General features: G+C 46.2%; 1 protein-coding gene across 1 annotated transcript in view; it reads right to left on the bottom strand.

Annotated features, from left to right (window-relative positions):
- LOC122799215 (myosin phosphatase Rho-interacting protein-like) overlaps positions 1–23,073 on the bottom strand; it is a 2,938,789-nt gene that overhangs the window by 768,333 nt on the left and 2,147,383 nt on the right. The window contains exon 15 of the mRNA XM_044068133.1: positions 20,106–20,243. Within this exon, the coding sequence (XP_043924068.1) occupies positions 20,106–20,243 (138 nt within the window). The remainder of the gene's footprint in view (positions 1–20,105; positions 20,244–23,073) is intronic.

Here is a 23,073-nt window from a genome sequence, read left to right as displayed (position 1 = left end):
GGAGCGACGGCAACTGATGCAGAAATAGTAAGCCTCTGGTATTCGGGCCGACTGAGGGCTACCCTGGCAGGCATAACCCAAATGTGATGACTGCAACAGTGAAACACGAAGAACATCTGGTAATGAATGGGCCTAACTGAAAGTATAAGTGTCTCCTGGAGCATCTGTCGATCTTTATGTGATAGTAAGCATCCTTGAGATCCACTGACCACATTCAATCATTCTTGCGCATAACAGGCAGAATGGACTGAACAGTGACCATCTGGAACTTGGACTTCCTGACAGATATGTTTAGCTCACTGAGGTCCAAAACTGGACACAGGTCCCTGGTGGTCTTTGTCACCAAAAAAAAAGTGAGGGTAAGTTCTAGACCCTCGTCCTGTTGGGACATCTTGGATGGCTCTTTTTTGAAGAAGGTCTTGAACCTCCGGATAGGCTAACTCCCTTTGGTGGGTTGGAACGTCTGGGAGAAATTTTCGAATTGGAGGGTGCTGAGAAAAGGGAATGGAGTAATCCTTGGAAATAATTTTTAACACCCACTGATCAGAGGTGAGACTCGTCTAGGTTAGTGAGTGAAGGGAGAGTCGTTCATGACTGCCTACAGGGCAGGACAGTTGGGCAGCGCCTCAGGAGTGCTGAAAGGGCTTCTCTGAGAAAGGTTCCCAGCACCCTTAGTTCTTGCAGACCCCCCCTCTGCACCTGGGGCTACGCCTGCCAATGAATCCCCTGCCCCGGCTATGGAAGAGGATTCCTGGAAAGGATCTTGAGGGGAAGACTAAGTCTTGTAGAACCAGAGTTTTTTTACTGCCCCTCTGTGTCTTAGTAAAGGACCTTTGGGGAGTAGAAAACTTGATGCCAACTGCAGAGAGTCTTAACCTCTTGCTTGCTGCAGGTTAATGTATCCTTGATTGACAGTCCAAACAAGGTGGAACGTCAGAGGGGGCATTAGCAAAGGATGCCTTAAAGGGTTCTGCAAACCTGCAAAGCCAAAGCCAGGCATGCCAAAGAATGGCAATGCCTGTATCTGCCGCTCAAGAGATGGCCTCCACCATGTTGGAGATCAACCTCATCGAAGCATTAGCCAAGGAAGTCACAGTAGACAGCCTAGGAGAGACCAGTTTAAGACTCTCCAGAGGCAACGACTTTGTAAGGAAAGTGGTGAGCTCTGAAACCAAATCCCTCTGAAGCCGGGTAAAATGGGTCATATAAAAAGAAGTTATGTTCTTACCATAACGTTCCATGTTAGTTGTCTTCTTCTCGCCTTCTTCTTGCTGGATGGGTTCGGAGCCGACCTCGGCTCCGACTCGGCCACTCTAAAAGCTCGAGAGTTGGTTCCACCGGCTCGAGGCTCCCCTTATATCCCATAATGCTAGGCGTGAGTTACCTCAGATCTCGTTTGTAAGCTAGGCCCAGCCTATAATAGTAACAGAATAATTAGTAACAAAATCCACCTCTATAAACAAGGGAGAAGAGAAGGGTGACCTACATCCTGATCCAGGAAATATGCACAGCAGGGCATATACCTAAAGTACAGAGGTGGTAGAAAGAGAGGTCACAATCACAACTCCTCTAGGTCTGTCCAGGCCAGGGGCAGGAGGGTGGGACGCAAGAAGAAGGCGAGAAGAAGACAACTAACATGGAACGTTATGGTAAGAACATAACTTCTTTATGTTAAGTTGTCTATCTCGCCTTCATTCTTGCTGGATGGGACCGTCCCCTAGCACCTTGTCCCGGGTGGCCTAACGGAACAGACTCCTGAGAACAGTGGAACCAAAGTTAGCTCTATGCCTAGAAGCTAAATCCAACTTATAATGAGAAATGAAAGTGTGAGGAGAAGCCCAAGTAGCAGCTGCACAAATGGTGTCAATAGGCAGTCTGTCTTGGAAGGCTAAAGAAGTAGCCAAAGCTCTGGTGGAATGGGCCTTAGGTTTATTAGGCAGCTTTTGGTGTCTAATTTCATATACAAGGGAAATCAAAGATGTTAGCCATCTGGATAATGATACCTTTGATACTGAAAGTCCCTTTCTGCCTTCCGCATAGGAGACAAACAGCTGGTCAGATTTTCTGAATTGTTTTGTTCTATCCAAATAGTACCTCAATTGACGATGAACATCCAGGTAGTGTAATTTTTGTTCAGATCTATTGGAATATTCTGGAAAAAAGACAGGGAGGTCAATGCTTTGATTTAGATTTGACGTCGAGACTACCTTGGGCAAAAAGGACGGGTTCGTTCGTAAGGATACCCTGTCCTTATGAAACAAGAGATAAGGAGGTTGACAGCTGAGTGCTTGAAGTTCTGAAACTCTTCTAGCTGAAGTAATAGCTACCAGAAAGAGAGTCTTCCATGATAGCAATTTTAAAGAACAGGAGACTGCAGGTTCAAAAGGGGGAAGAATCAAAGAAGCAAGAACTAAATTTAGGTCCCAAGGAGAAGGAGGATTTCTTATAGGACTTCTGAGAAGAAAAACTCCTTTCAAAAATGCTTTGCAAAGCTTGTGGGACATTAAGGCAGATTCAGAAATACCCACATGGAAGTTAGAAATAGCTGCCAATTGAACTTTAAGAGTAGAGGGAGATGAACCTGCATGGAAGAGTTCAGCTAGAAAATCAAGGACTATTTGGATGGAAGCAGTGAAAGGATCTATGTCCCTTCCTTGAGCCCAATGTGTGAAGCGTTTCCACTTACTCAAATAAATCTTCCGAGTGGAAGATTTATGGGAAGCTATCAAAATATCTCGAACGGAGTGAGATAATTGAGGAAGCCTGGCTAAGGTTGGAACTGGAGGAACCAAGCAGTGAGGTTCAGAGAGGGGAGGGAGCGATGAAGCTGACCCGACTGATGGATCAAAAGATCTGGAACTAGGTCCAGATGCCACGGTTGCTCCAATAGAAATTGATGTAGAAAGGGGAACCACACCTGTCGAGGCCAGTAAGGAGCAATGAGGATTAATGAGGCCTTCTGAGCGATAGCTTTCTGTATCACTTGAGAGATTAGTGGGAAGGGAGGAAATGCATACAGAAGTCCCCGGGGCCAAACTTGGACTAGAGCGTCTCTGCTGGGTTGGCCTGGTAAAGGGAATAGAGTGAAATATTCTCTGCACTTGCTGTTTTGGGGAGTAGCAAAAAGATCGCAGCAAGGCTGACCCCACTTGAGGAAAATTTCTCTCACAACAGAGTCTTTCAGAGACCACTCGTGAGGCATGAGGATAGCTCTGCTCAACTTGTCCGCAATTTGATTGGACTTCCCGGGGATGTGCGTTGCTATCAGAAACCGCTGAGAAGAAATCGCCCATTGCCACAATCTGAGTGCTTCTCGACACAGGGGGTATGACCTGGTTCCGCCTTGTTTGTTGATGTACCACACTACAGACATATTGTCTGTCTGGATTGCAATCGTTCCCAAGGGAAGAGAGTCTTGAAGGGCTTGCAACGCTAAAAGCACTGCTCTCATCTCCAGAACATTTATGTGCAAGTGGCATTCGTTTGGTTGCCATGTGCCCTGGACCGTCCTGCCCTGATAATGCTCCCCCCACCTGATCAGGGAGGCATCCGTTGTCAGAGTAGCAACCGGAGGGGGTGGAACAAAGGGACTTCCCAACAAGAGCTGAGGGGAAGACATCCACCACATGAGATGATTTCTGCACGCCATGTGATCATAATGGTGTGAGACATTGGAAGTTGCTGGTATGACCATTGTGTAAAGAGCATCCATTGAAGGATCCGCATGTGGAATCTGGCTAATGGAAGCAGAGGTATGGCCGCCGCCATAATTCCCAACACTTTCAGAACTAACCTGGCTTTGATTCTGTTGTTGTTGAAAAGGAGTGAGACTAGTTTGTGAATGTCTGTTATTCTCTGATGTGTTAGTCTCGCAGACATGTCTACTGTGTCTAGATTTGCGCCTATGAAAGTAATAGCACGACAAGGCGACAAAACAGACTTTTCGCAATTTATTGAAATGCCTAACTTTTGACAAATGCGAAAAGTGTAATCCCTGGCCATCAGAAGGAGATGCTTGGTGGGAGCTGTGAGGAGCCAGTCGTCCAAATATGGAAACACCTGGAATCCTTGTCGCCTCAGGTGAGAAGCTACCACTGCCATGCATTTGGTAAACACCCGGGGGGCAGTGGTGAGACCAAAGGGCAGGGCCCTGAACTGAAAATGACTGGTTCCCAGCCTGAAGCGGAGGAATCTTCTGGAGCGCCTGTACATTTTATGTGATAGTACGCATCCTGAAGGTCTATAGAGCACATCCAGTTGCCTTTTCCCAATAGGGAAGGATGGATTGCAGCGTGACCATCCGAAATCTTGTTTTCTTGACTGATCTGTTCAAGATACTGAGATCCAAAATTGGTCTCCAGTCCCCTGTTTTCTTTGGAGCTAAAAAGAACCTTGAGTAGATTCCGGATCCTATCTGGTCTGCTGGAACTGGCTGAATTGCTCTTTTTGCAAGCAGTTTTGAAATTTCCAAAACCGCTAGATCCCTTTGAGCGGGTGGAACATCTGGAAGGGATTTTTTTGATTGGATTGGAATTCGAAGAATGGGGATAGAATAGCCTTCGGAAATGACGGACTGTACCCATTTGTCTTGAGTCAGGGATAGCCAGGCTTCTGGGTACAGTGACAATCTTCCCCCGACTGCCTCCGAAGGTGGGCAGTCGGGCAACACCTCAGGGATGCTGAAAGGGCTTATCAGAGAAGGCTTCCCGATTGCCCTGGTTCTGCGGAGCCCCCCTGCCTCTAGGGCGACGTCTACCATTGTTATTCCCGCCTCTGGCGGGAAAACGACTGTGCATCAGGCGAAGTCCCTTGAGATTGTTTACGGGACCACATTTTCCCACTTTTCTGGCCTTTGGGGTAAGGCCTAGAAGGAGTAGAAAAACGGACTCCGACGGCAGAAAGAGTCTTGCCATCAGTCTCGCACCTAGTCAAGGTTTCTTTCACTTGAGGACCAAAGAGAGATGATCCATCAAACGGGGAGTTAGTGAAAGACGCCTTGAAGGGGTCCAAAATTGCATAGCCGCATCCAGGCATGCCTACGTAAGGCCACACCTGTCCCTGCGTTCTACTCGCCCATCAGCCACATAAGAAAGGAGGCATGGAGGAGTTGGCTATGGAGTTAAGGGTAGCCAGCTGCGTGTTCATCTTATCTTGAAAACCCGCAGCTGTAGGGTCCTTCAACATGTCACTCGCTTCTTTAATTAAGTCCCTTTGAAGACGAGTGAAATGGCACAGGTAGTTCAGCGAACGCATAGTAAATGTCGCTGACGAGAACATCCGCTTCCGCACCTGTCCATGGACCTAGATTCCTTGTTAGGTGGATGGACAGGTACTGAAGGATCAGCTAGTTCCTTCTTAGTGGCAGCAGCTACCACCATAGCATCCACAGAAACTCCTTTTGTCAAGAACTGTTTGTCTGCTGGTGCCGTTATGAATTTGGAGGGTCTCCTGGGAGTGGGGTCCACTGAATCAGGAGCCATCCATGCCTTTTTAGCTACCACCTGCATGAGGGGGTCAAAGGGGGGAGACACCCAGGAGGTGGAAGGACGAGAGCCGAACGCCTCAAGGTACACAGATTCATCCTCCGAAGGGCTGAGGGCTGGCCAATTTCCCCTCTGTTTGAGGATTTCGAGAATGTCTGCAAAGGAGACATCTTCAGAAGGGGAACGGGGGGAACCCTCGGAATCATCTAAATCTGTGTCAGATGTGATGGACTCAGGTGAGTCAATGTGTTTCCTCTTACACTTCCTCTTCCGAGGGGGCTCTTCTGCCAAATCAGGAGAGGCCTCGGAAGAGGATGAAATCCCCACAGGGGGTTCCTGAGGAGCTGGCTCTCTGCGGTCCGGGATGAGGGAGTGAGTCGACTTGACCTGAGGCACCGTAGAGGGAGGGGCGGACGGAGCCGACTGTGGAGTAGAGCCAGGCTCTAACACACTCCGCATGACCTCGAACGCACCCCTGTCAGGCAAAGCCAGAGGTCCCCGCTCTGATATGCTGAGGACCTCCCTCGGCACCGACAGTGATGGCTCCGAGGCCGATGTCGGAGCCGAACTCACCAGCGCCGAAGCTCCGAGAGGAAGAGCGGGGTCGGACAAGGGTCCGATGCCACTCATCCCCTCGGAGCCGACGAGGGAAGTCCGGCGCCGAGAATCCTCGAAAGAAGAAATCGGAGCCGACGACGGAGCCGAAGACACCTGTATCGGCTCCGACGCTGCCACAGTCTCGGTTCAACGCCCGGCGCCGAGCTCAACGGAGTCGGAGGAGGAATATATTGATGGACAGGGGCAGGCATCGACTGATGAGTCGGGCTCTGAAGCATTTGGGCCAGTGCCTCGGACTTAAGAATTCGACTCACTACCCTCTGGAGGTCATGATCCGACAGCCTCGATGACCTAGAGGAGTGAGATTTATGGCTCCGTTCAGACAGCAGAGGAGATGCTGGAGCCGAATGAACGGAGCCAAGGGATGGTGACCTGGATCTCTTCCTAGATGTCGGCTCCGAAGGTCTAGTCGGAGCCGACAAGGGAATTTCTACTACCTCAGCTCCAGCCGGAGCCGAGGGAACCACAGAAGCTGTAGACTCATCGGCTCCAGCCGGAGCCGATGCAGACATAGGTTTTGTAGCTTTAGGTCTCGGCTCAGTAGCTGGAGCCGAGGACCTAGAAACCTTAGAGGGCTTCCCAGAAGCAGAAAGGGAATCCTCAGGCTTAAGAAGACCCCGTAGGATCAACTTATTTTTTCTTTCCTGCAGGACCCTGGGGCTGAAGCCGTGGCATACAGCACAGGAGTCCTGCAGGTGCAAAGGCCCCAGGTAGACACAAGAAGTGTGACCGCCTGTCAGAGACATTTTCTGACAGCACGCATCACACTTCTTGAAGCCTGAGACCTTTGTGTCTTTAGACATCCTAGACAAAAAGTGTAATCACACACTCTCAAACAGACACACTGATTACACTAATTTTACTTCTAAAAACTCAAAAATAAACAATTAACTAAAGTTTAATTAAGAGTAACACACACACACCACTAGGGGATGGGGAAAGGCCAGAAGGCCCGAGAGAGAACTTTAAAAGTTCTTGTGGGAAAAAAATGGGATTTTTCGGAAAACAGGGGTAGAAATCCACTACACTAAGGGAAATATATATAAACTTAAAATTATAGGGTTTTAAGTATGCTAATTTCACAAAAAATACACTTACCAACAAGCCGGTAGAAAAACCAACACCTCGATGCTGTAGCGGCAAACGAGATCTGGGGTAACTCACGCCTAGCATTATGGGATATAAGGGGAGCCTCGAGCCGGTGGAACCAACTCTCGAGCTTTTAGAGTGGCCAAGTCGGAGCCGAGGTCGGCTCCGAACCCATCCAGCAAGAATGAAGGCGAGATAGACAACTTAACATTTAGTTGTTCTCAGTCCAAACTTAGCCGAGGCAAACACACGCTTTTCAAAGTGGTAGATCACCCAGGACACACTGTTTGGGGGATGTACCAAGGAGCTCTGCTCAGCCAGCTCCTTCTTAGTAGTGGTGGCCACCACAATGGCATTAACAGGGACACCTTTGCTCCAAAACATCTCATCTCTGGGAGTACTGAGGAATTTGTCGGCTTTTTTAGGTACAGGTTCCACCGTGTCCAGCTCTTTCCAGGCCCTGAAGGCAATAAGATTTGCAAACTCATCACCAGGGGGGGGGGGGGGAACAGGCAGAAGATAGGCACATCCTGAAGGCCTTCACAAACACAAACTCCTCTGAACATGGGGTTGGGGAAGAACAACTGCCTTTTTTCTTGAGAATTTCAAGGATGTCCCCGAAGGACACTTCCCAAGCTGGAAGTCTGGGGGACCAGTCTCCTTCCTCGAAATCCATGTCCTCTGTGAGGGGACTCTCTGGGGAAGTCCAAGTGTTTCCTCTTACATGCTCTCTTCCGAGGGGGTTCCTCCATGGTCAGCTGAGGGAAGGACTCAGAAGAGACAGGTACCCCAAGTGGGGCAGTGCCCATCTGAAGGTGCTCACGGGAGGGCTAACCCTGAAAGGATGATGAGGCCTCACAAGCCAAACCCGAGAGAGGCTAGGGAGGACCTAGAAAAGAAGGAGAGGTGACTGCCAAGCTGGAGAAGACCCTCTATACCACCCGAAAGGCCGACGGCTCCCCTCTCCTACCTAGCGACAGGTGCCACCTGGGGATGGAGAAGAGCCCCAGATGCAGCACCAAAGCCCTCCGATGATAGCAGCCCCAAGCTGTCCAGTGCCAAAGCCCCGAAGGGAACGGTCTGAAAACTCCAGACCCAAACCTGCCCCCAAGGAACCCGCATGGATTTCTCGAAAACAAGGTGCAGCCTGTTCCGAGAGCAGTGGAACAGAGCCAGCCATGGATCCTGATGAAGTAGAGAAAGGTGGGGGGGGGATACCAGACACCGTCGGCCTCTCACTGGCAATACCCTGGGTCCTGACATTCCAAAACCGGATGGATTGTAACAGGAGAGTGGAGTCCTGCAGATGATGAAGGTCCCCTGGCCACCTGAGCCAGGGATAGCAGCAAGCCCAACTCAATTTGGGCCTTGAAAAACTCCTCATTATCCTGTCCATATCCGAGGGGAAGAGGCTTCTGGATGATCTGGATGAAGCTGAGTGGCCAGACCTAGATGGGAATCCTACCTTGGATCTCATTACTCTTCGGTCCAGAGAAGAAGACCGGCTATTAAGAGGCAGATCCGACTTCCTAGATGACCTAGAGGGGGAACTCTTGATAATAATAGGATCCAACAGAACCATCTGATCCTGGTAATTTGACACTTTGGAAGGCACTCTGGACGAATCTGACGAACGTGTTGGATCCAGAGAAGACTTGCCCTTATTCAGATCCAAATGCCTCCGCTGCACCGAGATCCTGGATCCAGAGGTCTGATCTAAGGCTCTTGGAGTGGTACAGCCTGGATGTGAAGCTGCAGAGACTGGGCTAGGATCCATGGATCTGCGATCCAAAAGCCTAGGCTTCTTGGAATGAGAAGGAGAGAGAGACCCCTTTGAGGGAGGGGAGAGGCCTCCTCTTCGGATCCTGAGAGGGCTTGGAGAGAGAGTGTGAGGGCAGAGGACCACCCTGAGCCAAGCCCTTCAGAAGCAACTTATTACATCTTTGTGAGGGCCCTGGGGTTGAATGCAGCACGAATATCACATTTGACCTCAGGTGACCCACACTCAAGCAATACAAACACTCGTGTGAATTGGAATAAGGCAATTTATAACTGCATGAGGAGCATCTTTTAAAACCAGAAAGTTTCTCAGCCAGAGATGGTCTGCACCTGTCACCCCTGGGATTCAGGTTACTGGCTAAGGCTCTTGCCACCCCTATAGTGCCTTTTTTAGGCAAAGTTCAAAGGACAAAACCACCAACATAACAAGAACAAGCATGCAAAATCTGAAGGTGATGGTACTCAATGCTAGAAGTCTAAACCTCAAAATGCACTCTCTCGAGACACACCTAAAAATGGAGAATATCCATATCTGTTCAGTAACTGAGACCTGGTTCAAGGCTCCAGAGAGCACCCCTGCAATACCAGGCTACAACTCTTACCACACTTTTCAGCCACCAAACCAGGACCGAAACACTAAATGTGGAGGAGTATCCATATTCACCAAGGATATTCACACCACCAGGCTAGTTGCCCAACACAATGCGTCTGAAATTCTCCGGGTGCAACTAACACTAGGTAAGACTGCAATCCAAACTGTACTTGCTACAGATCCCCCACCATGCCCCAAGAATCTCACTACACCTTTCTAAACATACTGGAAAATATTAAGATACAACCAAACACCCTAATACTGTGATTTCAACTACCCTGCCATTAACTGGGAAAACTACTCGTGTACCAACAACTTTGTCCAACGGTTCTTGGAATTCATAAATTCCAATGCCCTGGATCAGCTAATCCATAGTCCCACCAGGGCCTCCAATATCCTAGACCTGGTCATTACCAACATGGGAAATCAATGCTCCACACCTATGGTCATCTTCTTCTTGGTCAGGTCTGACCATAAGCTACTCACCCATGACATCCACATCCCTCTCCCACCCCAGTAAAGAAACCTCCACAGAAAACTTCTCCAAAGCCAACTTCATGCTACTCAAGTCAGAAGTGACAAACTTCATGACACCTATGCAGACAGGAACTAAAAGCTTGACTGCTGAATCCTACACTAAGGCACTGTATGAGCACATCAACTCGTGCATGAATCGTGCCATCGCAAATAGAAACAAGACGCTCTCCTCCAAAAAAGGAAGCCAATCTGGTGGTCCCCTGCCATAAACAAACTTTGCAACAAAAGGAAGAAACTGTTGCAGAAAAGAGGAAAATCCCAGGATGCAAAAAACTCCCTTACCAGCCTCAGTAAGAAGCTGAGATCCCTCATAAAATCCTCCAAAGCTAGTTACAAAAATAAAATTGCCAAAGATTCCAAAGACAACCACAAGGCATTCTATAGCTATGTCAAGAATCTTAATGGCAATACTCAGACCTGCTTAGAGCTACAACAGAATGGCATTAAATATACTGATCCCAAGGATATTGCCAATATCCTGGCAGATCGATTCAGTGCCAACTTGACCCCCCCCTCACCCCGTAAAAGGCCCATCTCAATACCCAAAGATTGCCAAATTCCAGTAATAACGGCCACGCATGTAAAACCTGCACTCTCCAAAGCTAAGAATACAGCATCCATGGGACCAGACTACATCCTGGGCTGTGTACTGCATAAACTACAAAATGAACTGGCACCTCACCTAAGTGTCATGGCCTCACCTCAGGCTTCGCAACCACAGAGTGGCACACAGCTACAGTTATCCCACTCCACAAGGGGGCATCCACCTTGGATCCTGGGAAAGTACAGTTGTGTACCTCACCATAAATGTAGATGTTTGAGTGTATTCACTGTTGCAGTCATTACACCTGGGTTATCCTGCTGGCAGGCTACCCGCAGTCGGCCTGAATTCCAAAGTCCTGGTCTGGCGTCGGTTGCTGTCACCTCTTCCCTGACGTCAGTGCGCCATGGGTATAAAAGATGCAGCCGACGCCATTTTCTTCAGTTTTTCTTGCCCCAGATGACAGGTGCCCCCAAAAGGGTAGGCTAAAAAATATTGCTTATAAAAGCATGCACTAAAATAAACAATATCTTCATCTACAAGCAAATACACCGCATAGGTTGTACAGGATAGAGAAGTACAGATAAGTCCCAGCAAAGAAAGGGGGATGGTGGGTGGGTAACCTGGACTGCAACAGTGAATACACTCGAACATCTACATTTAAGGTAGGTACACAACTGTACTATGTTCATCGTGTTTCACTGTTGCAGTCATTACACCTGGGTTGAAGCCCAAAGCTGAGGTTGGGTGGATGGGTCTAAATAGAATTAGGAGAGGCTATAAGGCCCTGTAGAACTGCAGTGGCAAAGCCTGCTCTGGATTTAGAGTAAAGAGGTAAGTGGTAGTGCTTAGTAAAAGTGTGCACTGAAGTCCAAGTTGCAGCCTCCAAAATATCCTTGGTTGGTACTCCTCTGAGGAAGGCTGCTGAGGTGGCTGCTGCCCTAGTAGAATGTGGTCTAATGCCCTTAGGCACTGACTTGCCATGTTGTGAATAGCAGAAACAAATGCAGTGTCCTATCCATTTTGAAATAGTCTGCTTTGAGATAGCCTTTCCTTGTGATCCCGCAGCATATGCCACTAAAAGTTGCTCAATCTTTCTGAAAGCTTTAGTTTTGTCCAAGTAGAAGCGTAGCTGTCTGTGTATGTCCAAAGAATGCAGAAGTCTCTCCACTTTATTCTGTGGGTTTGGGTAAAAAGTAGGCAAATTAATGGTTTGGTTAAGAGCCACACTGGACACTACCTTAGGCATAAATGTTGGGTTTGTCCTTAGGGAAACCCAGTCCGGATGGAAGATAATAAAAGGTTCCACAGCCATTAATGCCTGTAACTCTGAGACTCTTCTTGCTGAAGTTACTGCTAGTAGCAGAGCTGTTTTCCATGATAAGAATTTTATCTCAGCTGTATTGGCTGGCTCGAAAGGATGCAGTGTGAGTTTTTCCAAGACAAAATTGAGGTCCCATGCAGGTATTGGTGCTCTCCTTGGAAGTCTTACATTTTTGGCCCTCCTGAGGAACTGACTAAGCAATGCATGTGAAAAAATAGGTGGGTCTGTACTGTAATGAGCTGAAATGGCAGAGGCATGGATCTTAATTGATGAGAAGGATAGGCCTTTGTCCAGCATCTCAGTTAGATATTGTAAAATCTGAGGAATATTTGGAACAAGCGTGTCAATTCCTTGTGCCTGGTTCCAAGCATGAAATCTCTTCCATTTTTCTGCATAAGATTTTCTGGTGCTGGGCCTCCTGGCCTCCAAAATAACATCCATAACTGCTTTAGGGAGAGGTGTATTCTGAATGGTTACATTATCCGCCATGCAGTTAGATTTAGGGTTCAGAGTTGGCTGTGCAGGATCTGATTGTTTTGCTGGGTCAGTAAATGAGGAATTTGAGGCAATGTCCAGGCTGGGCTTGGGACAAGCTACTTAGGATTGGATACCAGTGTTGGCATGGCCAATCCGGGGCAATCAGTATCATTTGTGGCTTCTCGTCTGACCTTTAGGAGTACCTTGGGGAGGAGAGGCAGTGGAGGAAATGCATATACTGTAAGGTTGTTCCAGCTGGATGACAAGGCATCCACTTTCCAAGCTTGTTTGTGATAAGTCCTTGTGCAGAATCTCTGAAGTTGGCAGTTGTGAGGGGAGGCAAAAAGATCTATGTCTGGACATCCCCATTTCCTTGTTATCATGCTTAAGATTTGTGGATCTAGTTTCCACTCGTGAGGATCCATGAGGTTTCTGCTTAGTTCGTCTGCCAGAGTATTTGTTTTTCCTGGCAGGAACTGTGCTTGCATGTGTACTTGGTAGGTCAATGCTGTCTTCCACAAAATCATGGCTTGCCTGCAGAGGGGGTAGGAATGTGTGTGCCCCTGCTTGTTTATGTACCATATGACTGTGGTGTTGTCCGTCGTTATCAGCAGCTGTCCTGGATGAGGTAGGTCCTTGAAGGCTGTCAGGGCATTTTGTACAGCTAGCATCTCTTTTTGATTGATGTGAAGATGCCCTTGGCTTAGGGGCCATGTGCCCTGAATACATTTCTGTGGGCCCCCGAGGCATAATCTGATGCATCTGTTGTTAGTGTTTGCCTGGCTGTGGGTAAAGTGAATGGCTGTCCCTTGTGTTGACAGGCCTGTGCCCACCATCAAAACTCCTGTTGCAGGCAGGGAATGAGTGAAATTAATGATTCCAGGCTGTGGCAATGTTGAGTCCAAACACTTTTTAGATACCATTGTAGTTTCCTCATATGCAGTCTTGCATATGGAATTAGCAGAATGCAGGAGGCCATGTAGCCCAGAGCCTGCAGAATTTTTCTTGCAGATAACTGGGTCTTTGTTGCCATACTTTCGAAGTAAGAAGTCAGTTGCCTTTGTTTGTCTGGCATGAGATAAGCCATTTGGGCAGTTGTATTTAAGCTTGCACCCAGGAATATTATCTCTTGAGAGGGTACTAGTTTTGATTTCTTTTCGTTTACTGTATACCCTAGACAAATTAGTAATCTTTTTACAAACGCCAGATGCTTTAGTAGAATGTCTTTGGTCTCTGCTTGAATGAGGCAGTCGTTCAAGTAGGGATATATTTGAATTCCTCTTTGTCTGCAAAATGCAATTACTGGTGCCAGGCATTTTGTGAAGACCCTGGGTGCAGTAGATAAGCCAAAGGGCAGTGCAGAGAATTGGAAGTGCATTGAGCCAGCTATGAATCTGAGGTATCGTCTGCAAGATTGTCCGATTGGGACATGCAGGTATACCTCTTTGAGGTCCAAAGTTACAAGCCAAGCCTTCTTGCCCAGCATGGGCAGAAGCTGCTGCAGAGTCAACATTTTGAATTTCGGAACGTCCAGAAAAGTATTCAGAATAGACAGGTCCAGAATTGGTCTCCATGCTTTGTCCTTTCTTGGTACTAAGACTTGGTACTAAGAAAAGTCTTGAGCAAAATCCTTGTCCCTGCTCTTGTAGTGGCACTGGCTGAATAGCCCTCATATCCATGAGAGATGAAACTTGTTTTTGTGCCTCTGCCCATTGATTGTGTGGCAGGTCTGGCATACCTTTTGCCTTTGGAAGGGTGTGAAAGTGGAACCTGTAGCCCTGAGAGACTATATTTAAGACCAATTTGTCCTGGGTGATTGTGTGCCAATTTTGTGAATAAAGTGCTAGCTTTCCCCCTAAGGGTGCTGCCAAAAGATAAATGCTTGGCATTGGCAGAGGAAAGTCATTGGGACTGTTTCCTATATGACTGTGATTTGCCTTCTCCGCTTTTGGAGGTAGAAATACTCCATTGTTTGGGCCTGTATGAGCCCTGGGGCTGTTGTCTGCCTCTAGGGCATCTGTATCTGCCTCTTTGTGGCCTGTCTGACACGGGAAGGGACCAATTCTTAGAAGGCCAGTTCCTGCTAAATCTGGGTGGCTGTACCTGTAAGAAATCCTTCACTGTCTGCATAGATTTAGCTTTATCCTCCATTTTCTTCAACACCTCCTCTGCCTTAACACCAAACAAAGTATCATGCTGTAATGGAGCATCCAATAATTTTGCTTTAACATGATCAGGCAGAGTCTGTTCCTTTAACCAAGCATGCCTTCTAATAACAGAACCTGTTACAGCAGCCCTGCAAGAGGCCTCCAGTGAATCATAACCACATTGCAAAGTATGTTTTCCCACTTGTTCAGCTGCATGCAATAAATCCTGCAATTCCTTGTTCTCAGAACATTCAGTATTTGTCAACATTTTCTGTTTTAACAGGGACATTAAGTATTGCTGATATTTAAGCATATGAAATTGACAATTTTAAAGCCCTTACAGCCAAGGTAGCAGAAGTGCAAACTTTTTCCCCCATCTGTCCAATGCCCTAGAATCTCTATCTGAGGGTACAGGGTTTTTTGCAGTAGCAGCCTTGACCCCTTTGGGACCCTGAGAAATAGTTTCTGGGTCAGCAGCAGGGTTTTTATATAGAAATTTATGAGAATCTGGAACCCTGTAGTATCTGTCTGGCTTAGCAGGTGCAGGGGGTAAAGAGTCAGGAGACAGGCCGTACTCTGAAAATACATCATCTACAATGTCTAGAACAGGTGGACTAGCAAGAGGTCTGTGCTGAGGTAGAAGAAGAAAGTCTCTGAGCCTTTTCTTAGAATCTGAATAATCTTGGCTCTCCCAGTGGAAATGCTCCCTCATGGTATGCAGGGTTTCCCCAAATGAGTAATCCTCAGGAGGAAAAGCTGAAGGAATAGATTCTTCAGCATCAGAATCCTCATAGGGAGGAGTAGAGTATCCCTGTTCTGAAGAGGAGTCAGAAGAAATGGAAACCTGATCAGAGGAATCATATTCAGTATCTTGCCTAGGCCTCTTATCAGGAGGGGGATGGGAACCCCTGATCAAAGCAATTAGGTCTTCGGCCATTTTGAGCATCTGTTTTTTAGGCATGGAAGTCTGTCCTGGAGAATGCTGTACTTGTTTCCTTGTCTTTAAAACTGTTTTAGCCTTTGTCTTGGATGCTGAAGTTGGTTTGATATAAAGCTGTGTAGGTCTGAAAACACCCTCAGAAGCCGATGCCTGCTCAGCGGCTCCGGACCCATCTAAGGGATTAGTTTCCGAAGGCCCAATACCTTGAGTATCCAGAAGCCTAGTAGTCTCCACGTGGGAGTCGGAGGCGGCCTGTGGCACTGAGGTAGCAGGAGTCAGGGGCTGCGAAAGCGCCTCACTGAGAACCGGCGACTGGCCTAGAAGAGGCTTCGTCGTCGGTTTTGGACCTCGGATGCCTGTCCTTTTTCTTTTTCCTTGCGCTTTTTATGAATTCCGGTTGTCGGTTGTTCCGACGGCATTATATAGTTAAACCTTCGGCCAAAATAATGAAAAGCAAAATCGTACCAACGCTTAATAGTGCGTTGGTTAAATCTAGCACAAAACCGACAACTAGCAACATTGTGATCAGGGCCTAGGCAAGGAATACAGTAAGAATGAAAATCCTCATGAGGTATTTGCTTCCCACAAGAAATACAATTGTTAACTTTTTCTGACATCGGTCTGGAGCAAGAAAAAAGTTTCCCCAACGGGGTACTTAGCTTTATAGAAGACTTCATTATCTGAAATTCAATTTCGAAAATCTCAGGAGTCGGCTGACCAGCACTTGCGAACTGCTTTTGCTTCGGGCACCGCGCGGCAAGAAAGACTGAAGAAAATGGCGTTGGCTGCATCTTTTATACCCCTAGCGCACTGACGTCAGGGAAGTGGTGACAGCAACCGACGCCGGACCAGGACTTTGGAATTCAGGCCGACTGCGGGTAGCCTGCCAGCAGGATAACCCAAGTGTAATGACTGCAACAGTGAAACACGATGAACATCCACTGCCCCATCAATCTGACGAGCCTGAAAGGCCATGGAACTTATAAACAAAGACATTGGCAACCTTCAATCACTGAACCGCACCCAGTTTGGGTTCGTGAAGGGCCAATCTTGTCTCCTAAACCTGACTGACTCCTTCAAACCAGTCTCCAGAACTGTGGACGAGGGTAAGGAGGTCCCCACACAGTCTATCTGGACCTCAACAAGGCCTTCGACCCCATCCTCCACTCTGGAATCTTAGATAAACTTACTAAGCTGGGCATTAATCCCTACGTCACTCGATGGGTTGCCAACTGGCTTACTGATAGAACCCACACTGTAAAGGTACCCGACTCAAAATCCAGCTCCAGACAAGTGGAGTACCTCAGGGTTCAGTCCTGGGACCGCTCTTGCTTGGCATCTACTTCTCTGAAGTACAGGGCAACACTAAAGGACTCTGGCTAACAAAGTTCGCAGATGACTGCAAACTGGGAGCCATTATTGAATCCCCAAATGATGTGGATATTCTACAAAAGGGCCTTACAGAAACAGATGCTTGGTGCCAGAGCCATGGGCTCAAGCTCAATGCCAAGAAATGTATAGTTATCCCCTTTGGGAAAAAACATGAAATTGTGAATTACCACATAGGTGGCAGTACACTAAACACCAAAAGTGTGATAAGAGACTTAGGGACACAGGTGGTTAGTGGTCTCACATTCGATAACCACATCGCCACAACAGTCACCAAGGGCTTTTCATTCAGAAAAAGAGGTCACCGTCCCTCTGTACTCATCCCTCATTAGACCCATTATAAAATACAACGCCCTGTTTGGTATGTACCTCTCAAGACATCTGCAACAACTGGAAAGGCTGCAGAAATATCTCACTGAAAAAATCACAGGCCTAAAGCAGATGCCCTATGCTGACAGTCTAAAAAAAACTCCAGCTATACTCTGTCGCATATCGTCTACTTAGAGGCGATCTCTGCTTAACATACAAGGCCATGTCAAACCCAGAGCTGTTGGACATGCTACACTTAAAGAAATCCCAATCCCTCAGAGCCACATGTTCCAGGGATCTAAACCTTGTCATCACAATGAACAAAACATGCTGGAGGGATAGGTTCCTGACCCAGGGACTCCCCAGACTCTGGAAGAGACTGCCCATACATGTCAAGCAGAGCACCTCTTCAAAAGGAACCTTGACGAATGGATGGGAGATAGGAAATTCACCTTGGGGATCACATCAGTCGCCCTGCTAGACCAGGGGTCCAGGGAAGTAAATATTGTGGGAAGAAATAGACAAGGAATTTGTATGGCTAGGCTTGTATAAGCCCTAGGGCAGATAGCCTAGTACCAACCTATGAACCATTACACACAGTCACTGCACACACATACGTATAGAAACTCTTAAGAAAAAGGAGAAAGTTTTTTTATTTACTTATTTTTTTACTACCCTAAAGGAAGGGAAAAGGGGTGAAACAACAGGGATGGGAAAGCTGTGGGCATAAAGCTCTCACTAAAGAATTTAGCTATGGGAGGGGAGGAAGGCCTAAGCAGCTACTAATAAAAAAAACGGCTACAAGGAGGAGGAAAAAAATGGCTACAAGGAGGAGGAAAATAAACCCATGAAAAATTATTTATCTGCCATCAAAGGAAGCCTGGATCCCATCCGATGCATTCAGCGGCAAATGAGATCTGAGGAGTTAGAAGGCTGCAGAGGATTATGGGAAGGGGAGGAGCTTGAGCTCTGGATCTGTCTGACAGTTGCTGGCTCGGATCTGAGATCAGATCCAAGACCCATTTGTGATGAATAATGACACGGATAGCATCAGATCACCTTAGGAAACAAAGTAGAAAGAAAAAACAAGCAGAGATTCTATACAGGTATTAAAATACTTCAGGAATTTTATGAACATTTTCTATAAAGCAGTAGAAAGTGGAAACAAAATGGCATAAATTGAACTATCTATAGAATACTCAACTAGGCTATGGTTAGAAGAAGAAGAGACTCAACAATTAACAGCTATTATGGGAAGAGATTTGATAAAAATGGTGATGTATAATCAACATGGAAATCTCCAGGAACAAACAGAATTCCTGTGTAAGTTTGGAATTTGGGAGGGAAGAATGTGATAAGGATCCTGAAGGTTTTGTTTAACATACTTAAAAGGAGGGGGAGTGCCAACATCTTATAAAGCTGTGGTGGCTGTAATATCTTATAAAGCTGCGGTGGCAAAGAAGGTAAAGACCCTTCAGACCCAGTTTCATATAGACCCACTGCAATTTCCAACCATGACTATAAAGTGTTTACATCTATTCTAGCTAAGAGAATGGGCAAATGTGTTGCCAAATTTGACAGACATGGATCAATATGTTTTTTTGGAGGGGAGAAAAACATCTGAGAACATTAACAGAATGATGATCCAGAGGGAAGAAGAATGTAAGAAATCTCTACTATTATTGGTAGGTTGTGATGAATAATGCATCTGATAGATCATAAAATTATGAGGAGGGCAATGGTAGCATCTGCATTCCCTGATAGAATAATACAGTTAATTATGAAGATATATGACGGGTTGGAGCAAGAACTAAGGTGGGAGGGTTCCTCTCTGGTAAGCTGAGTTTGAACAGCATGGGTGTCCTCTCTTTCCTTTATTTGCTATACAGCATTCACACAGACATTGGGAAGTATGTGCTCAGACAAGGATCACAACAATTACAGCATTTGTGGTAAGCCCCTCACTCTACATTTTGGAAGTGATATGGTCTACCCCCTTCACTGCAGGGATTCACAATGCCCTCTCCATGACAGTGCCCACTTCTGTGCACTCCCTAATAAGGGCTGCAACTGAACAATGGCATAATGAGCTGAAACCCCAGCAATGGCATAATGAGCTGAAACCCCAGCTCAGGATTCCCAATGCAATGCTGCCCCTCTTCCGAGGGATGGTGGCTATGTCCATCCTAAAATGGCATGCTCATCCTCCCAACTCAGGCTGCATGGACTATATTCACAGCTTTAATCCCTCTATGTCCCCAGTAATACCTCATGCGTCCATATTCGTCTTTCTGTGACTACTTTTTTGTTATGAGGAATTAAGTAAAGACTTGGCAATACACTATGATGCCACAAACAGAATGATGTCTTACAGCACAGAAACAGCAGAAAGAAGACATGAATCCCAACAGAGCACAGGTGAACAGAAATTTTCTCAAAACAAAGTTTATTTTATACATAAAGTTTAATTTCCTGAAAAAAATTAGCCTTAGTCTCAAATCTCAGTCTTCAATAAAAGAATATGGACAAACAACATTAACATTATTTTCTGTGCATATTTTCCCCAGTCTTAAGAATTATATGCTACTTTTACTTTTAATACAAACAATACCTTAAGAAAATTAAATCTCTCCCTAAAAGGACTACATATGATCTACTTTAACATCTGGTAAATTGTAGTATAACATAGCATCTTGACTGTAACCTACAAAGTCAAAATGTTTTTTATCTACAACAAATTATCAATAAATAAACCAATTAAGTCTTCCATAGATAAATAAAAAAAAAAAACTGATGGGCTTCCTCAAGCAATGCAAATTACTTCATGTGAATACACACACAACTCAACAGAAGAAAGGGACTCCCTGAAGGTTAACTTACCGGAGAGATATAGCCCGAGCGAACATGTTGCTCTCGTTCTAATGCAGCATTCAGCTGTGTTTCAAGCTCCTGCCTGTACTGATGGGAGTCAGCCAACTCTCGCTGACAAGATTCCAGCAGACTTCTCATCTCCTGCAACTATAAGCAAACAGAAACGTTAAGGATTTTGCAATGCAAAGAAAAATAATTAGAACGCTACTGGGCCATACGGATGGATTGCCTCTTCTTTTTTTCTTCCTCTTACTAACTGCCAGTAGTATCTAAAATTCACTTACTTTTCAGTAATCTCATGTGGGATCCCTTACAGTGCAATCTATTCTACCATCACACAAAGCATAAAAACTGCATGAAAATTCTGTTAATAGCAAAATTTCTCAGTTAGCAAATCACACTTGCAAAATAATCACTACAATGTGTCAGCATTTGACAGTAGCATTTCTGGTATCTGTTGAGCAGGAATATACAGTTGTGTAAGTAAACATAAGAGCAGATGGTAGAATGATCACTGCCTTAGGTATATGGACTATATTCTTCTAAGTATTTAACACATGGCTAGATTCCAAAACTTTCTGGGCACCTTCCATGCACCCAAACAGATAGCTTGAGCAGAGCTGAGCTGACTAAAAAGTAAACTCTGAAGGGCTTAATGCCCCAACTTTTCCTGCCAAAGGAGAGATGGAGGCAAAAGCCCAGACAAGGACAATGCTAGAAAAATAAAATAAAGGAACGCACACCATGGAAAAAAAGGCATACAAAAATAAGACTGATCATACCTCTCAACTGTCCCGAATTACTCAGCTTTTAAAGAGTTTTAGGGTCCAAATAATGGGGTGCCACAATTCCAAAGTGGCACCCCTTTATTTCTGATTTTTCCCAGCTTTTATTTTAATTTTTTTTTTTTTGCTATTTGACCTGACATCATCACGTACGCGATGACATCAGTGCCGTCAGCCTGTCAGAATTGAGCTTTTCCGGCTGTTGAATTGGATCTGTGAGCAGGAAAGTACAGTTTTGTACCTACCATAAATGTAGATGTTCGAGTGCTAATACAGCTGCAGTCATAACAGATGGGTTCTCCTGCCGTCAGGCGGGTCCTCGGTCGGCCGAATTCCAAAGTCTAGGTCCGGCGTCGGTTGTCGTCGCTTCTTCCCTGACGTCAGTGCGACAGGGGTATAAAAGAACCAGCCGACGCCATTTTCTTCAGTCTTTCTTGCCCCAGATGTCAGGTGCCCCCAGAAGGAAGGCAATACATAAAATAATGTAATAATGCAATGCAATATAATCAAAAAACAGTAGTTGCAAGCAAATACCCCATAAAAGAATACCCCTAGAGGGGAAGGTGGGAGGGAAACCTGGACTGCAGCTGTATTAGCACTCGAACATCTACATTTATGGTAGGTACAAAACTGTACTATGTTCATCGTGCATACAGCTGCAGTCATAACAGATGGGTAGAATCCCAAAGCTAAGAAAGGGGTGGTAGGTACTAGGTGGTAGGTACTAGGTGGAGCTAGGAGGAGCCAAAATGCCCTGCAATACTGCAGTGGCAAAGCCTGCTCTAGACTTGGTGTATAATGGTAGGTTGTAGTGCTTAGAGAAGGTATGCACAGAACTCCAAGTGGCTGCTTCTAAAATATCCTTGGTAGGAACTCCTCTGAGGAAGGCTGCAGAGGTGGCTGTGGCCCTGGTGGAATGAGTTCTAATGCCTGTAGGTACAGTTTTGCCATGAAAGGAATAGCAAAAGTGTATGCAGTAGGCTATCCATTTTGAGATTGTCTGTTTGGATATTGACTTTCCTTGAGCTCCTACCGCATAGGCCACAAAAAGCTGTTCTGATTTTCTGAAAGGCTTTGTTCTTTCCAAATAATAACGCAGTTGTCTGTGGATATCCAAGGAATGCAGTAATCTCTCCCCTTTGTTTTGAGGATTAGGATAAAAAGTAGGTAAATGTATGGCCTGATTTAAAGCTACCCTGGATACCACTTTAGGCATAAAGGATGGGTTGGTACGTAATGAAACTCTGTCCTGATGGAAGATGATGAAAGGCTGGACAGCCACAAGAGCCTGTAGTTCTGAAACTACGAGCTGAAGTGATAGCCAGAAGGAAAGCTGTTTTCCAGGACAAATATTGTAAATCTGATGAGGCAGCTGGTTCAAAAGGGGGTAAAGTCAGTTTTTCCAGAATGAAATTAAGATCCCAAGCAGGTATTGGTTGTTTTCTTGGAGGTCTTAAATTCTTAGCCCCTCTGAGGAACTGTCTTAATAGAGGGTGAGAGAATAAAGGTGGATCAGTGTTGTATTCTGCAGAAATGGCTGAGGCATGGATTTTGATGGAGGAGAACGAAAGTCCACTGCTTAGCAGTTCGGCCAAATATTGTAGTATTTGAGGTAAATTCAGTTTTCCAGGGCACTGGCCCTTTTTCTCATTCCAAACACAAACACGTTTCCATTTTGCAGAGTAAGCTTTTCTAGTTGATGGCCTTCTGGCCTCCAAAATGACATCCTGCACCTCCTTGGAGAGCAGGGCCTGCTGTGATGCTAAGGAATCTTCCATGCGGCTAGACTGAGTGTCTTCAGCTGACCGTGAAGAGTTTTGAAGCTGTGCTGAGTCAGAAGAAGAGGCATTAGAGGCAGGGTCCATGGTGGGGAATGCGTCAGGCTCCTTAGTAGTGGGTACCAGTGTTGCCTTGGCCAGTCCGGAGCAATGAGGATCATCCTTGGTCTGTCTGCTCTGGTCTTCAATAGGACTTTGGGCAGCAGAGGAAGAGGTGGGAAGGCATAAACTGTCACTGATGTCCAACTGAAAGAGAAAGCGTCCACTCTCCAGGCCTTTGGATGGAAGATCCTTGAGCAGAATTTTGTTAATTGATGATTTTTGTGGGAGGCAAAGAGATCTATGTCTGGCCTTCCCCATTCTTGGATTATTTCTGTAAAAACTTTTGGATGCAACTTCCATTCGTGTGGATCT

This window comes from Protopterus annectens, chromosome 4.part0 (assembly GCF_019279795.1).
Source record: "Protopterus annectens isolate FY-2018-M chromosome 4.part0, PAN1.0, whole genome shotgun sequence".
In the NCBI taxonomy this organism is placed as follows: Eukaryota; Metazoa; Chordata; order Ceratodontiformes; family Protopteridae; genus Protopterus; species Protopterus annectens.
Note: the sequence above shows the minus strand (reverse complement) of the source record. Positions and strands in the feature narration are given on the sequence as shown.